The sequence below is a fragment of the Vulpes vulpes genome, chromosome 14 (assembly GCF_048418805.1).
Source record: "Vulpes vulpes isolate BD-2025 chromosome 14, VulVul3, whole genome shotgun sequence".
Lineage (NCBI taxonomy): Eukaryota > Metazoa > Chordata > Mammalia > Carnivora > Canidae > Vulpes > Vulpes vulpes.
This window is the reverse complement of record NC_132793.1, coordinates 24045863-24063613: the sequence shown is the minus strand read 5'-3', so window position 1 is coordinate 24063613 and position 17751 is coordinate 24045863. Positions and strand designations below refer to the sequence as shown.

The window sequence follows — 17751 nt, the reverse complement described above, 5'->3', positions numbered from 1 at the left end:
CTTAAGAAACTTTTGCAGCATATGAACCCTTTTAAGTTGCTGATTGAAGCAGTTGTTAAATTGAGTCAATCAGAATTTGAGCACCGAATATTTGGCTATAAAGAAATTATTACTTTTTTGGGTGATAATAGAATTGCGGTTGTTTTCAAAAAGAGACTATCTTGCAGAGATACATGCTGAATTATTTATGTTTAAAATGATAGTATATGATACTTAGGGTATGGGTAGATACATAATAAAATTGGTGTACTGAAGCTGGGATATATATGTGGTTCATTCTATCCTACTTTATAAATATTTGAAGTTTTTCATAATAAAGTTAAAAAAAATTTATACTCAGAATTTAAAGGTAAAATTTAAACTTCCTGATAGCTTTTTCAATATTTATTTACCAGAATGGTAGCTGAATGGAGGTTGTCTCGAGGTGTTGAAGAACAAACACAAGCTTTCTTTGAGGGCTTTAATGAAATCCTTCCCCAGCAGTATTTGCAATACTTTGACGCAAAGGAATTAGAGGTAATGTGTTTTTCTTATTTCCTCTGCAGCATGCTGGTAAATAATGCCTTCAAGTGTCTGCTTTCAGCTCACTTTCTTACCTTTCCAGTAGCAATAGCATTTTTTATGCTAGCAGGATGTTTTGAAGCATCCCTAGTGGTTTAAAAAGTCCATAATTTATCCAAAAATATAAAAGTGTTACCCCCCCAAAAAAGTATTACTATTAGAACGTCTCTACAGTGACTGACTTATTTACCTGACTATATGTATATATGACACCATCAATGGAAACTCAACTTTCATAAATAATGTAGATGCAATTCTTAATGCACAGCTTATAAGCCTAAGCCTTCCGATTAATTTTTTTTTTTTAAATGTTGAATATTAGTCTTTCCTTCTCTAGGTCTAGCATTTTTATATAGGTTGTAAAGAAACCATCTTTTTTTTCTTTTTTTTTCAAATCTCCAAAGGTCCTTTTATGCGGAATGCAAGAGATTGATTTGAACGACTGGCAAAGACATGCCATCTACCGTCATTACACTAGGACAAGCAAACAAATCATGTGGTTTTGGCAGGTTTGTCTCAGTTTATTTCTATTGGCAGATACATCATAATTTTTTAGAAATTGCTTACCATATATGGAAGAAAGTCATAGAACAAACTGTACTAGTATATTGAAGTACTTCATTCCATCCTATGCTTGATAATAAATGAATAGACTGTATAATTGCTAAGTTATGGAAGCAACCCAGGTGTCCACTGATAAATGAATGAATCAAGATGTGGTGTATGTGTATACACACATGATGGAATATTATTTAGCCATAAAAAAAGAATGAAATCTTAAAAAAGGAATGTAATCTTGCCATTTGCAATACTATGAATGGATCTAGATGGTGTAATACTAAGTGAAATAAGTCAGCCAGAGAAAGACAAATACCATATGATTTCACTCGAGTGGAATTTAAGAAACAAACAAAGAAAAAGAATAAGCCAAAAAACAGACCCTTAACTAGAGAGAACAAACTGATAGTTACCAGAGAGGAGATAGGTGGGATGGGTGAAACAAGTGAAGAGGTTTAAGAGTACACTTACCCTGATGAGTACTGAGTAATGTATAGAATTGTTGAATCACTATATTGTACACTGAAACTAATATAATTATGTTAGTTATATGGAATCAAACTTCTAAAAAGAAAGATTTTAATAGCATTTTTAAAAGACTATTGCTGAGTAGGCAACACACACCTTGCACCTTTGCCCAAGAGTATAAGAACTCCAGATGATGATTCCGCTGCATTTGATCTAAATGCTTTTGGAATTTTTTTTTTTTTTAAGATTTTATTTATTTATTCATGAGAGACACAGAGAGGCAGAGACACAGGCAGAGGGAGAAGCAGGCTCCATGCAGGGAGCCCGATGTGGGACTTGATCCCGGGACTCCAGGATCATGCCCTGAGCTGAAGGCAGGCACTAAACCTCTGAGCCACCCAGGGGTCCCTGGGTTTTGGAATTTTATAGAACTGTCTAAAGTATGGTTTTCACCATTCATACTTCATTAAGACTATATAATGTTTCAGAAGGCAAGACTTAAGGGAGTGACCTGGTTTGGAATCATAGTGTGTCTTCAAAAAATATCTGCTATAAGCACATGAGAAGATACTCAAAGGACTAATCATTAGGGAAGTGCAAATCAAAACCACAATGAGATACTATTTCATATCCATTACTAACATGGCTGTTATCAAGAAATAGAAAACAATCATCCTTGTTGAGGATGTGGAGAAATTGCAACTCTCCTGCATTGCTGGTGGGAATGTAAAATGGCACAACTGTGAAAAAACAGTTTGAAGCTCCTCAAAAAGCTAAATATAAAATTAATATATCTAGTAGTTTTCCTACGTATACCCTAAAGAAATGAAAGCTAGGACTCAAACATATACTTGTATACCTATGTTCATGATAGTGTTATTCACAAAAGCCAAAAGGTAGAAGCAGCTTAAGTGTCCATCAACAGATGAATGGAAAGATGAATGTACACTTACAATGGAATATTATCAAGCCTTAAAGAGAAAGTTAATTCTGGCAGGCTATACCAGGGGTGAACCTTAAGGAGGTAATGCTGAGTAAAATAAGCCAGTCACAAAAGGACAAAGATTGTATGATTCCATGATTCCACTTATATGAAGTGTCTAGAATAGGCAATTCATAGAGACAGAAAGTAGAATAGTGATTAACAAGGGCTATTGGGTGCTAGGGGGTGAAGAGATAAGTTTCATGAATTTAAAGTTTTGGTTTAGGATGATAAAGTTCTGGAAATAGTGCTAATGGTTACACAGCAATGTGCACCATACTTAATGCCATAGAATTGTATGCTTAAAATGGTAAATTTTGTTATATTTTACCACAATAAAAAAATAAAAAATTTTAAAATGTCTATTACTTATGTAAAGATGAACTGAACTTTTATAACTAGGATTAGCATTGTAAAATACTTCACAATAGTACAATAGGATAAAAATTATATACCAAAACTATTTGGCTGAATCAAAACACTTGTGCTACAGGCTAGAAAGTGTCTTCCATAAACCTAATGTTTTGAGTCAGAGTTGTAGGAGTTGAAAGCCACCTGATTCTGGTAGAGAATAACTACACTAAAACCTAGAGAACATTGAGAAGAGGTTTTTGAGATATATCTGGGTCAGAATTCTATGAGCTAGATTTCATTTGTTCATAAAACCAAAAAGTTTATACTGATTTAAGCTCTGCCCTATGTAACCACATAAATATCCTATAGGACAAGCATATCTGGGAGGTAGAATAAGGGGCTGCTCTAGAAGAGTTAATCTTGAAATTTAGTGAGTAGGAAGCTTTTAGACCCAGGGCACTTTTCTTTTTCTATCTCCCTGAAAGGATGTGGTCCTAAGATATATATAGGGAAAGGTTGGCAGGGCTTTGACAAAAATGGAGAAGCTCCTCCATCCACAGTGGTAGGGAATAGTCATTATCTAGTGCATCTAACACTGCAAGATCATTTGAAATGATGGTTTTCCATTCTTGTTTATGCTAAATGTAACATAAGACCTATAGATCTCTTTATATTTATGTGTTGTTTTTTTTTTAACAGTTTGTTAAAGAAATTGATAATGAGAAGAGAATGAGACTTCTGCAGTTTGTTACTGGAACCTGCCGATTGCCAGTTGGAGGATTTGCTGACCTCATGGGTATGTATAAAAAATCACTTTTCCTATACAGAAAATTTTTTATCACACAGTTATATCAAATCAATGTGTATACAACTTATCAGAAATAACAAAGACAAGAATAAACATTCCTAACCAGTCACAGTTAACCTGGATTTGTGTAAACTTTTAATTCACTTTGTTGTCTTCACCTCTAGAAAAGTTTTTTTTTTTTTTTTTTTTTAAGATTTTATTTAGTTATTCATGAGAGACACAGAGACACAGGCAGAGGGAGAAGCAGGCTTCCTGCAAAAAGCCTGATGTGGGACTTGATCCCGCATCCCAGGATCACGCCCTGAGCCAAAGGCAGATGCTCAATCGCTAAGCCATCCGGGTGTCCCTTTTTTTTTTTTTTTTTTTTAAGATCACCTCTAGAAATTTTTAACCCTAAGTCTAAGATCCCACCTTTTATTTTTTAAATATTTTATTTATTTATTCATGAGAGATGCAGATTGAGAGAGAAAGAGGCAGAGACACAGGCAGAGGGAGAAGCAGGCTCCATGCACGAAGCCTGATGTGGGACCTGATCCCGGGACTCTGGGATCACACCCTGAGCCAAAGGCAGACACTCAACCACTGAGCCACCCAGGTGTCCCTAGATACCACCTTTTAACTTCACAAGATAGCAATATTCTATATGTAAATCTATTTGGTCATTCAGTCACTTGACAAACATTTTAGTGTGTCCTATGACTGTTGGTTGTATTATATATATGTGTGTGTGTGTGTGTGTGTGTATTTTAATATTTTATTTACTTATTCATGAGAAACGCACAGAGAGGTAGAGGCATCGGCAGAGGGAGAAGCAGGCTCCCTGTGGGGAACCTGATGCGAAACTCGATTTCAGGACCTGGGATCACAATCTGAGCCAAAGGCTCAGCCAAGGGCTGACAAACCCGGGATCACAATGTGAGCCAAAGGCTCAGCCACAATCTGAGCCTTCAGCCAAGGGCTCAACCACTGAGCCCATAATACAGATGCCCCTGTATTATACTATATTTTAATGATGCATTTAACACTCTATTGTACTTGGAGCTCCTTGAGATACAGATCCGTATCTTCATCCTTTTATTTCTGGAGCCTAGCATAGTTCTTGTCACATAGTAGTCACTGATCAAAATGTGTGTTGTTTGGAAATGACTGATCATAAATTTTGCGACTGATAATAAATTAAGTAAATTCCAATCTTAAACACCAGCATTGTGCCAGGTACCATAGGAGAATAGAAATTATGATCAATAAGCCTATTTCAGCTGAAGCAGAGAGTTATAATTGAAGAACTAAGTAGGCAGTTTTGGATACAGTGACTAAAAGCCAGACCAGAAGAGTTTGGACATTACTCTGAAGGTATTGGAAGCTGTGGAAGCTTTTGAAGAGAGGAAAACTTGCTGAAGCTGCATATTAGGAAGATTTGATAGCAAGGTATAGCGTGCATTAAAGGAGAAACCTGAAGGGAGGAGAGAAGAAAATATTGGAGCAATTGATCTTAAGAGACGGAAGTACAGATGGAAAAGAAGGGATAAATGCTAGAGAAGTTCCAAAGGTAGAAACAGGATTTGATTAGAACGTCAAGGATAAAACCATGTTTTGAAAAATGGAGAAATAGAGAAGTTGTAAAGTGTAAAGAACATGGTTTACAGTTTTTGAGGGAGGATAATGAGTGGCTTAGAACCTCCTGACTGCCAGACAACCCCATACAAAACTAGAGAGCTAGAGGGGCAGTTTATTTTATTTTATTTAAATTTTTTATTTATTTATGATAGTCACACAGAGAGAGAGAGAAAGAGAGAGGCAGAGACATAGGCAGAGGGAGAAGCAGGCTCCATGCATCGGGAGCCCAACATGGGATTCAATCCCGGGTCTCCAGGATCGTGCCCTGGGCCAAAGGCAGGTGCTAAACCACTGCGCCACCCAGGGATCCCTAGAGGAGCAGTTAAGTAGATGTTACCAAAGTATGAGTTTAGAGGGAAGAGTAGAAAGGGAAAATAGAGTCATTAGAGCAGTGACACTTGAAGCTATTAGAATAGATTGGCTCATGCAGAAATAGAATACAAAGAATAGAGGGCTGATGCTCTCATCAGAGGGATGAGACAGAAATATACTAGAGGCAGACTTAAAGGATTTAGAGCCCAGAGAGTAAAGAGGAGAAATAAATATTCCAGTGTCTCAGAAGCAATATAGAAAGGAGATTTTTAACCCAGCACTAGAGACGTTTCAGAGAAGGTTTATTACTAAGTTTTTGGAGGAGGGGCACCTTTTGAGAATGCTCTCTAGTTTGATAAAGAAGAACCATGTTGCTGCTTCAGGAAGTAAGGTAATGACCAAAATGAGGAAAAAATTGGTACAAGCTTCAGTATAAACTAGAAATCCTATTATTAAAGAGATGAGAACTAGGTCTGCTCTTGGAAATAATATTTGGGGTTAGGTAGAGCTGTCTAAAATAACACGGAGGATACCTCTAGAAGGCAGAGAGGAGATTGTGGTTCATAGAATTTTAGAGGCCATCTAGTTTAACCTTCCACTTAGTGTAGGAGAAAGTTAGAAGAAGGGTATATGCATCACATCATTACTTTGACAGATCTAACATCCCATCTCTATAACAAATATTTTTAATATCCTCTATTAATATTCTGGAATTGGTATAGATGTGGGGTGCCTGGGTGGCTCAGTCGGTTAAGCATTTGCCTTTGGCTCAGGTCATGATCCCAGGGTGCTTGGGTTGAGCCCCACGTCAAGTTCCCTGCTCAGTGGGGAGTCTGCTTCTCCCTCTTCATCGGCCCCTTCCCACCATTCATGTGCTCCCTCTCTCAAATAAATATATAAATAAAATCTTAGAAAGAAATTGGTAGATATGAAAGTACCTACAATCTCAAAAAAACACATAAATTTATCACCAACATTTTTAAGAAGTGACTTATAATGAAATAACATTTAGTTCAATAAATGTATATTTGGGTACAACTGTTAGAAGACACCAGTTAGTAGATACTTGTTCCTCGGGTTTAAGATTAGACCAGAAACCTTTCTGCATAATAAACACTGGAATATGAAAGAACAGATAGAAAGAGCAAGAAATAATAGACTTAAATATGATAAGAAAAAGGGGGAGGGATGCCAAGTGGCTCTGTTGGTTAAGTGTCCAACTCTTGATCTCAGTTCAGGTCTTGATCTCAGGATTGTGAGTTCACACCCTGCATTGGGCTCCATGTTGGGCATGGAGCCTACTTTAAAAAAAAAGAAGAAAGAAAAATAATCTAAATGAAGTGGGGGTAATAGACCTGTCCAAATAAATTACAGATCATCAAAGTGGAGAAAAATGGAAATCCCACTATAGGCCAAGGCTCTGATACATACAAAGTCCTCAGAGACCGTATTATTTAAAAGTTGAAATGGGTTGAAAATAGGAGCATAGGTGCAAAAGTCCACATAGAATTTGTGTGGTTTAGGGGCAGTTTCAGAATAAGATTAAAAACAGCAGGCAACCTCAAAATAATTTCATTGTATATAATGTATACAACTTGATGTCTTAAAAAAAAACAACAACAAATTGATGTCTTACCATTCTATAAAGTTTTAAAAAGCATTTAAGATGATGTGACATATTTGCAGGATAGCTTTTATTAGTGAAATTCACTAAGATCCCTTCATTTACTATTTCTCTTTTAATATTTGATTCTGTCTTTTGACTGCAATGCAGACTCTTCTGTTATGTGCTAATTAACATTATTAAAATATTCCATCTGGAGTACCTGGGTGGCTCAGTGGTTGAGCCTTTGGGTTGGGTCGTGGTCCTGGGGTCCTGGGATCAAGTCCCACATCAGGCTCCCTAGAGGGAGCCTGCTTCTCCCTCTTCCTGTGTCTCTACCTCTCTCTGTGTGTCTCTCATGAATAAATAAGTAAAATCTGGGATGCCTGGGTGGCTCAGCAGTTGAGCGTCTGCCTTTGGCTCAGGGTGTGATCCCAGAATCCTGGGATCAAGTCCCACATCGGGCTTCCTGCATGGAGCCTGCTTCTCCCTCTGCCTGTGTCTCTGCCTCTCTCTCTGTGTGTCTCTCATGAACAAATAAAATAACTAACTAAATAAAATCTTTTATTTATTTTTTTCTAAAGATTTTAAATAAAATCTTTTTAAAAATAATAAAACATTCCATCTTCGTGGTTAGAAATGCTGTAATGAGGGAATGTTCAGAGTGAGTTAACATAATTTTGTGCTTAATTAATTAATCATTTTAACTATCCTTTTTTTTTTTAATTTTTTAAAGATTTTATTTATTCATGAGAGACACAGCGAGATCAGAGACATAGGCAGAAGGAGAAGTAGGCTCCGTGTAGGGAGCCCGATGCAAGACTCAATCCCAGGACTCCCAAGATCATGCCCTGAGCAGAAGGCAGGCACTAAACCACTGAGCCATCCAGGAGTCCCTAACTCTCCCTTTTTATAATGACTATTTCCTACTGGGCCTTTCACAGAATTACTTGTGTAAACACTATGATGTTATTATTAAAAAAAAAAAAAAGATTTTATTTATTTATTCATGAGAGGCAGAGACATAGGCAGAGGGAGAAACAGTCTCCATGCAGGAATCCTGACGCAGGACTCGACCCTGGGTCTCCAGGATCACACCCTGGGCCGAAGGCGGCGCTAAACAGCTGAGCCACCTGGCCCATTATTCCCACTTTGATGTTATTAAATCAGAAGTACTAATTCATATTTGTACTGGTTTTAGTCAAGAGGGACATGAGAAAATTCTTCGAGTATGACTGTCTCACACAATGCAGAACATTTCATTTGCCTGGCCCCTACTAATTAAAAAGTCCAGTAACATCACCAATCATTGTGACAACCAAAAAATGCTTTCTAGGGATTGGTAGTGACCTTTTAGAAAACCAGTGCTTTAAGATCACCATTCACTCTGTCTACAACAGAAGATAATGAGAGAAGAGGCAAGAAGTGGGTATAAGTGTATAAAGATTCTACAGGACCTATAAGCACAAGCATTGTTAATATTGAATTCACTAGGTTGTTTACATTTTATAAAGTTTTAACAATCTTATATTTAAATCAAGTTTTATTGTATAAGAGAGTGGATTGTAGTTTCCCTATTGTGTTTAAAGCTAAAATTAGGGGATCCCTGCCTGGGTGGCTCAGCAGTTTAGCGCCTGCCTTCGGCCCAGGGTGTGATCCTGGAGTCCTGGGATCGAGTTCCGTATCAGGCTCCCTGCATAGAGCTGCTTCTCCCTTTGCCTGTGTCTCTGCCTCTCTCTCTCTCTCTCTCTCTCTCTCTCTCTCTTTGTGTGTCTCTCATGAGTAAATAAATAAAATCTTAAAAAAAAAAAGCTAAAATTAAGCTTCTTAAGTATTCTATTATTAGGTGAAGCATTTTAGTTATAGCATTCTGTTATTCTGGCAAAGGATGCCAGATAAAACTGCATTTTCTTCTTGGCATACATTAACAAAATGGTTCTCAAACTTTAGCACTCATCAGAATCACCTGGAAGCTTGTTCAAACACCTATCGCTGGGCCTTATCCCAAAGTTTCTGATTCACTTCCGTAGGCTTTGGGTACGGCCCATGGATTTGTGGTTCCTTTTTTTTTTTTCTTTGAAAGATTTCATTCATTCATTTATTTATTAAAGATTTTATTTATTTATTCATAGACACAGAGAGAGAGAGGCAGAGACACAGGCAGAGGGAGAAGCAGGCTCCATGCAGGGAGCCCGACGTAGGACTCCATCCAGGGTCCCTAGGATCACACCCCAGGCTGCAGGCGGCGCCAAACCGCTGCGCCACCCGGGCTGCCCAAAAGATTTCATTTATTTTAGAGAGATTGTGCACAAGCAGGGAGAAGGGCAGAGGGAGAGAGAGAAACCCAAGCAGACTCCACACTGAGCATGGAACCCAACTTGGGGCTCAGTTTCACAACCCTGACATCATGAACTGAGCTGAAATCAAGAGTAGGATGCTCAACTGACTGAGCCACCCAGGAGCCCTGGATTTGTGGTCTTAAGAAGTTCCCCAGTTACGCTAATGCTGCTGGATTGAGGGGGTCAGAATTTGTGAACCATTGAGTATCAAACTGTGGATGATTTTACTGTTTTAGGGAGCAATGGACCACAAAAATTCTGCATTGAAAAAGTTGGGAAAGAAAATTGGTTGCCCAGAAGTCATACCTGGTAAGTAAAATCAGAGTAGAGAAGAGTAGAGAAAATAGCCTTTTCCAGTTACCCTGTTGATAGTAAAGCCTGTTGGAAATGAGAAATGAAATACTTTCCCCATGGTACTGAATTTTTAATAGCTTTATTGAGGCATAATTTATATACAGTAAAACTACTAAAGATAATAAAGTTACTCATTTAAATTCAGTGATATTTAGTAGATTTTCAGAGTAGTAACTATCAACTAATTATAGATTATTTCTATCACTCCAGAATGGTCCCTTATGCCCATTTGCAGTCAGTCCCTTTTCTTACCCCTGGATTTTTTTTTTTTTTTTAATGTGATTTAGGAAAACATTGAATTCTTTGCTGAAAGCAGAGAGAAATCAAGCCTGGATAGCTTTTGAGAGAATAGAAATATTTTTTCATTATAAATGTAGTTTAACCATGTTTCCAATAATGTACAGAACTAAAAACAACCCTATTTTTAATTCACATACAATGTGTTGGAATTCTAATATGAACAATATTTGAACTTCTTTTGTGAGACATTTCATTAACCTTGCCAGATATTCCTTCATTTTCCCCATCTGCCCTTTTTACTTGTTCTAGTGTCTGTTTCTTTATATTTTCGTACATATTACATACATGTGGTTTTTTAAAAATAACATTGGTACATTTGTTGAAAATCAGTTGACATAAATATATGGGTTTATTTCTGGATTCCCAGTTCTGTTCCATTGATTTATATGTCTTTACTTAATGGCAGTACCACACTGTCTTGATTATAATAGCTTTGTAATAAGTTTTGCAATTAAGAGGTATGAATTCTCCAACTTTTTCAAGATGGTTATGGCTCTTCTGAGTCCTTTGGATTTCCATATGAATTTTAGGATAAGTTTGTCAGTTTCTGCAAAGAGGTCAGCTGGGATTTTGATACAAATTGCTTTGAATGTGTAGATCAGTTTGGATGGGGGGGAGTAAAGTGTTTTATCTTTTTGAAGCTATTATAAATGCAATTGTTTTCTTAATTGTAGATTGTTAAGATTAATTGCTAGTGTATAGAAATATAGTTAATTTTTGTACATTAATCTTGTACACATGTACATTTTTTATTTGACCTCTTGTCTCTTTTTCTCAAACTTGGAATAGATTGTGTACCATTACACTCCTGTGAACATTTTATCTCAGTCACCTATGAAAACCAGCCTCGTAATTTTGTTAGGTTCTATGTTTTCATTTGCAGGAAGTAAGAAAAGTCAAAATTGTAGATTTATTTTCCCTTTGTGGATAGCACTTCTGATCTCAAATATTTGCTTAGGCTTTATCCTTAAAATATAGCAGAGGGGCCAAAGCCTTATAGCAAATTCACTACCTTATAAAGGTAATAACAGTATCACCTCAAATTAGAAGATGCCCCTTAAAACCTCACAGCTAAGAACATGACAGAGAAATTCAGTAGGAATAGATTATTAGATATTAAAGCAGAAAATTGTTTCTTAAGGCAGTAAACAGTCCCCAATTTAAGATGGTTAGACTTAAGATTTCTTGACTTTACGGTGGTGTGAAAGTGATATGCGTTCAGTAGAAACTGTACTTTGAATTTTTAAATTTTATTTATTCATGAGAGACACGGGGTGGGGAGGGGGCAGAGACACAGGCAGAGGGAGAAGCAGGCTCCATGCAGGGAGCCTAATGTGGGACTCAATCCCGGGACTCCAGGATCACACCCTGGGCCGAAGGCAGGCACTAAACTGCTGAGCCACCTAGGGATCCCCTGTACTTCGAATTTTGAGTTTGATCTTTTCCTGAGTTAGCAGTATGTATATGATACTCTCTCATCATGCTGGGCAGTGGCAGTGAGCTGAAGTTCCCAATCAGCCAGCAATCATGAGGATAAACAACTACTACATTTAAACCATTCTATATCCATACAACCTTCTGTTTTTCCACTTTGAGTACAGTATTCAATAAATTACATGAGATATTCAATAATTTATTATAAAAGGTATTGTGTTCAATGATTTTTGCCCAACTGTAAGCTAATGAGGGTGTTCTTAACACATTTAAGGAAGACTAAGCTAAGCTATATTTGGCAGGGTAGATGTATTAAAATGCTTAATGGGGGATCCCTGGGTGGCACAGCAGTTTGGCGCCTGCCTTTGGCCCAGGGCGCGATCCTGGAGACCCGGGATCGAATCCCACGTCAGGCTCCCGGTGCATGGAGCCTGCTTCTCCCTCTGCCTGTATCTCTGCCTCTCTCTCTCTCTGTGACTATCATAAATAAATAAATATAAAAAAAAAATAAATAAAATGCTTAATGGTATTTTCAACTTATCTTAGGTTTATCCACATGTTACCCTATCATAAGTCAAGGAAGATCTGTACTTAAAAAACTTTTGATAAGAGACCTGTGGCCCACAAAGTGTAGGATACTTACTATCTAGCCCTTCACCGAAAAAATTTGCTGACCACTAAACTAGATTAGGGTGAATAGTAGAGTATGAGAGGACTAACTCTTGGCCCTGTGTTGTATATACACCTGTTGGTTCTTCACCCTACCCTGGAAGGTAAATACTGTTATTCCCATGTTACCAAAGAAGAAAGCAAAATTGAGAAAGGTAAAAGCACTTGTTCAAAGGCCCAGTGACAGAGCTGGGATTTGAATTCAGTTTTGCCTGACTTTAAAACCAGTGTTGTTATATACTACACTGCTCATATGATTCTTTATATATTTCCTTTTCTCAAGCTAACAATTCTTACTTTTAGTTTTAATCGCCTGGACCTGCCACCCTACAAGAGCTATGAGCAGCTGAAGGAAAAGCTTTTATTTGCCATTGAAGAAACAGAAGGATTTGGACAAGAGTAACTTCCAAGAACTTGTGCCACCAAAGGACAAGAATTTATTTGCAATGTTTGTCCTTTTCCTTCTCTGCTTGTTGCACATCTTGTTGTAAAATTGGGCTGTGACTGTTTAGAGAGTTATTTGAGTGTAAGTAAATTAATGTTATCATTGAGATTTATCTCCCCAGTGATTCTGGATTTCTACTCAATGTTTCCAGAAATCAGATCTGCAAATGATTAGTCAAACCTTACTTAACATGAGATTTAACACAGCAATGAAATCTGCCTTGTCTTATTCTACTAGATTGTTACCTTAACAACAATTTTGTATGTGTGTCAAAAATCTCACTTGGGAATAGATTTTTTTCTTTTAGAGATTTCTGCAGATATGCAGGGAAGTCCCTTGGAAAACGAAATCTGTAAGATCTTAAGCCTTTTGATAAGAGGTATTTGTTAACAGTGCAAACTTAGTCCAGCTTTTGGAGATGTGAACAGACTTCTGGTTTGTGCTCTCCCTCTCATATCAGCCTGACCTGACTGTTGATTTTCCTTTCTGGAGCATGAATCCATGCATCATTTTCCTTGGAAAGTGATGCGAGACTCTTAAATCTCTCTACAAAGTAGTTTTGTTAACTTTGAATTCAGGGAGAAGTTGGTCCCAGCCTGCAAATGACTGTTAACTCTCTTCATTTGGAAGTTTGATTGTTTTAATTACTTTGCAAATACTAAACTTAAACAATATTAACACTGTGCTTCCTTCTCAGTGGTTTTATAAAAGTTAATCTAGAATTGGAATTAATTTAGCTAAATTCATCAAAGGCCATCATTGACCATTTTTGTATGTTCCTATATATAAATTGCATCTATAATTTTATCATAATCCAGAAACTTCAGTTATATTTTATTATTGCTAAGAGTTCAAGTTCTAACTAGAGTACTTCCCAGTCCAAAGAGAGAGGTCAGTGAAACATCCTCTAAGTTACATTTTCATTAGGGAGGGAGAGCTGTGGTACTGGCTAAAAAGAAGGGAGTAATACATTTACTAGCAATACATGCCTAGTAACCACAAAAATGTATTCTCTGTATGAATTTAAAGTCTTCAAACTTATTTCTCTGACACCTTAGAGTAGTCTTTTCCATTCTTTACATTGTCCTGAATTGGATATTCTCTTCACTCTAAAAATTTTAACAAGTTTTTCCCATGACTATTTAATTTCATACTGCTCCATTAGTATCTGATTAGTGCACTTTTGAACATCTCTATAGTTCATTCTTTTAACTTGGCCTAGCTTAGATTCTGTCTGGGTGGCTGCTGTCAAAGGTTTGACTTTATGGACAGTGGGATGAAGCCTCAGCCAGCTGAGTGCCTATCACAGCTGAAGCCTGAGGAAAGCCTCATAACTCATGAAACAGGACTTTGGCAGGTTTCTGTAGCATAACCTTAACAAGTAGCGCTGAGCCAAAAATAAGAGAGTAGCAAACCCCTGTTCCATAGAGAAAGAAAATGGTTTTCCTTTGTCCCTAAGTATTCTTACATACTGGAACAACAACAAAAACATTTTAAAACTTGTGTATCTGTGCTCTAAAACACTGCCATCATAAAGCAGATTTAAAGTGATTGAAAGGGTTGCCTCATTTAGAAATTGTAAAGGGAGGAGATAGGTTCTCCCCAACCCTATCTTTAGTTTTTTATTCCATATACTCCAGGAAATGTGTGGTCTCCAAAAGCCCTAGTTGTTTCCAAAGTAGGGACTCTGCCTTTTTGTTGGTAGGGGGAAAATGCTATTGCTTTGTCTTACAGAGCGAATGTCTGCCAACTATCCATTCATTATATAAATCTGAACTTTGGTAATATATGGCTGTGGAGATTAAGCCTTCTCTAAAGACTTACTATTGAGGTGAATTCTCATTATAAAATGTAGTTATCTACAATATTTACTAGAGATCTATGAGATGAAATTAAATAATGTAAGAAAGTAGACTTTTTTTTGTTCTACATAATGCTTGATGATTCATTTTAGGGACCTAGAAATATTGTGTGAAAATGTATAAATATCACCCAAAGGCTTTCTGCCCTATATTTTTAAAATACAGAATAGTTATATTTGAAGTAGCCCTGGCCCTAGTTCTATAGGGTTTGGCTATTTAATATTTTTATGGAAGAAACGTTTAGTTCTGGAAAAGGTAAATGCTTGTATATATTTTTGCAGCCTGGGATCTCCCTATTCCATTTCTTCCTTTAATTTAAGTGGCCACATGTATATGTCTTCCCTGCTGTGTTAGGAAAATGGGGGCTGGATATCCCAAAAATCAGAGGTTATATAAAAATACTACAAATAGACAGCAGACATAAATATCTACCAAATGCTATTTTAAAATTTGGTCCAAACTGAACATTTGGAAATAGATTTATTGTAAGTGTTCAATTAGAGCGATTTCTTAAATCTGAACTAAATTGCTTTTAGAGTCCTTTTTCTTTGTAAGCATTGTAAATGCTAATAAATCCTGTTAATTTTTTTTTTTTTTTTTTTTTTTTTTTACTGCATGTTATGTTGAAATAAAAACAAAGTAAAATGAGCAATTGCCTTATTCTTCTGCTCTTTTGGGAGACTGGGGAAGGCAGCATTCACAGCCTGGGTCAGGAGGGAAGGACCTCACTCGTTTCATCAGATAGAGTGGTTTAAAACTGATCAAAAATAAATAAATAAAAATAAAACTGATCCAGCAGCTCATAATAATAAATTTCTGCTCTGTCTTTTATGATCTTATATCAGAGTGCAGAAGAATGTTATTTCATAAGACTTACAATAACTCTATTTAAAATTCAGATGTTAATGTTTCATCAAGAGATTGACATACTAATGTCAATGCATCAGAAATTTAAGTGAAAAATGGCTCACTTGCCCACAAAGATCTCATCCTAAATGAACTATTTTAGTGAAGCCCACTCTGCCACTTTTTATATATCTTGTTAATAATCTAAAACGGTATCAGGGATGACTCATAGACTTCTCTATTTCTATATCCTTCCTTGTTTTGGATGTAACTCCATCTGAACTCCCTTAGGGTAATTACTTCTACTTAATATTGTTGGTATCTCCAGCCCCCCCTTATTTTTTGTTTTTCTTTTAAAGTTATTTACGAAACTATTTGTATATATGCTATGCTTTCATTTACTAAAAACGGAATGGCAGCACTGGATTGTATATTACTGTATTGGAGTTCCTTTGTTTTCTTGAACTGTAATTTCAAATACTCAGGTAACTCTACAATTATCACAGGGAGTCAAGTGCTCTTATAAAGGTCCTTCACGGGGCTGCCTCACTTGCATTTCCTTAAAAGATGTAAGATGTGTTTATAATTAAACTTTTTTGGTCCTTTATTTGCACACCGTTCTGTTAGTCTTGAGTAAGGAGGTTTTCCCTACCTGCAGTGAAGCCTTCTTTCTGTATGATTAAGTCTCATAGATTTCTGCCTCTCTGCTTTTCTAAGTGGGCAGGTTATAACCTGTCTATACTGTGGAGTAGGTAAAAAAACAAAAACAAACAAGAAAGACCCACTGAGATAAGACTGGACTTATCACCTATATTGAAGAGAACCAAAATGAAGACATCTGCTTTTCTAAGACAACTAAAGGTGCTCTAAAACAGGACTCCAGCACAGGTGCTGAATAGAGAACCACCAGCTTACTACCAAGACTGACCTCAAAAAACCGTCCTGCTCACTAGCTTCAGTAGACTGCTTCAGTAGCTTCACTAGCTTCAGTAGACTAGCTTCTTACTAGGAAACCAGGTGATCATGCTCTCATATTTAAAATAGAACGAACCAGTGGTAAAAGGCTAAGGGGATTGAGATTTTTTTTTTTTAATGCTGAATTAACAGTGACTAGAGGACATAAACTGCAGATCCCTCCCAGATCCTGAGAAGTAGACCCTGTCCTATTTAATGCTTTATATGAGCAGCTAGAAAGATCTAGTTTCAGTGTGGCTAAAAAAAGGGGTGGGGGGGGAGACCAGTCAAGACCAGTCCCTCCCATCATGAGAGAATTGTCCATGGGAAATAGTTCTTATCATCTGGCTTTCTGGCCCCAAACTGTAATACAAACATCAAACAAGACTCAGCTGTGGCTGACTGCTGTTCGCGGGACTTTTTTTTTTTTTTTAAGATTTTATTTATTTATTTATAGAGACAGAGACACAGGCAGAGGGAGAAGCAGGCTCCATGCAGAGAGTCTGATATGGGATTCGATCCAGGGTCTCCAGGATCACGCCCTGGGCTGCAGGTGGGGCCAAACTGCTGCGCCACCGGGGCTGCCCCTGTTCGCTGGACTTTTTTTTTTTTTTTTTAATTTTTTATTTATGATAGTCACAGAGAGAGAGAGAGAGAGGCAGAGACACAGGCAGAGGGAGAAGCAGGCTCCATGCACCGGGAGCCCGATGTGGGATTCGATCCCGGGTCTCCAGGATCGCGCCCTGGGCCAAAGGCAGGCGCCAAACCGCTGCGCCACCCAGGGATCCCATGTTCGCTGGACTTTAAATGTCTCCTATTATGTAACTGTAGAACAGAAATTGCTGTCAGCTCCAGCCCATTTCAGTTACCAATTCCTATGTGTGTGTAGGGCTCCTTTATGGTTAGGACATTTTTGGAGAGGATTCCAGGGAATCTTGACGGTTGGCAAGGAGAGGAGGGTCTTCAGTGGAGACCTCAGAAGGACAATGTTCATCCATTGTTTAGATTTCCATTAAGCAAAGCTGCTGTGGGCAAGAGGGTTTTGTCAAAGCACACCACAGGGCAGGACCTTGAGAATTTGCAGTTACACATACCAATCACTGAAAACATTCATACTTTTTCCTCATTTCTAATTCAGACCTGCTCGTCTGTCTTCCCTATCCTAGGAACCAGCACTACACCCATATTCACTTAGTCCCCAGGCCAACTGTCATCATTTATTACCATCTCCCAAACATTGTTAGATATGCCACATGTAACTGTTTAGTCTTCCTGGCCACTCTCT

The 17751-nt window shown here is 37.5% G+C and overlaps 1 protein-coding gene across 21 annotated transcripts in view; it reads left to right on the top strand.

Moving 5' to 3' along the window:
• The window catches only part of ITCH (itchy E3 ubiquitin protein ligase), a 155233-nt gene extending 139114 nt beyond the window's left edge, over positions 1 to 16119 (top strand). For 18 of the 21 annotated variants that reach the window (XM_026009865.2, XM_026009863.2, XM_072736073.1 and 15 more), the window contains 5 exons: positions 396 to 516; positions 966 to 1070; positions 3623 to 3719; positions 9839 to 9911; positions 12663 to 16119. In XM_026009865.2, the coding sequence (XP_025865650.1) occupies positions 396 to 516; positions 966 to 1070; positions 3623 to 3719; positions 9839 to 9911; positions 12663 to 12762 (496 nt within the window). In that variant the 3' untranslated portion in view covers positions 12763 to 16119. Of the gene's footprint in view, positions 1 to 395; positions 517 to 965; positions 1071 to 3622; positions 3720 to 9838; positions 9912 to 12642 lie in introns of all 21 variants that reach the window. The other 3 variants (XM_026009866.2, XM_072736076.1, XM_072736071.1) reach the window with 2 other exon arrangements.
• Positions 16120 to 17751: the final 1632 nt, after the last annotated feature.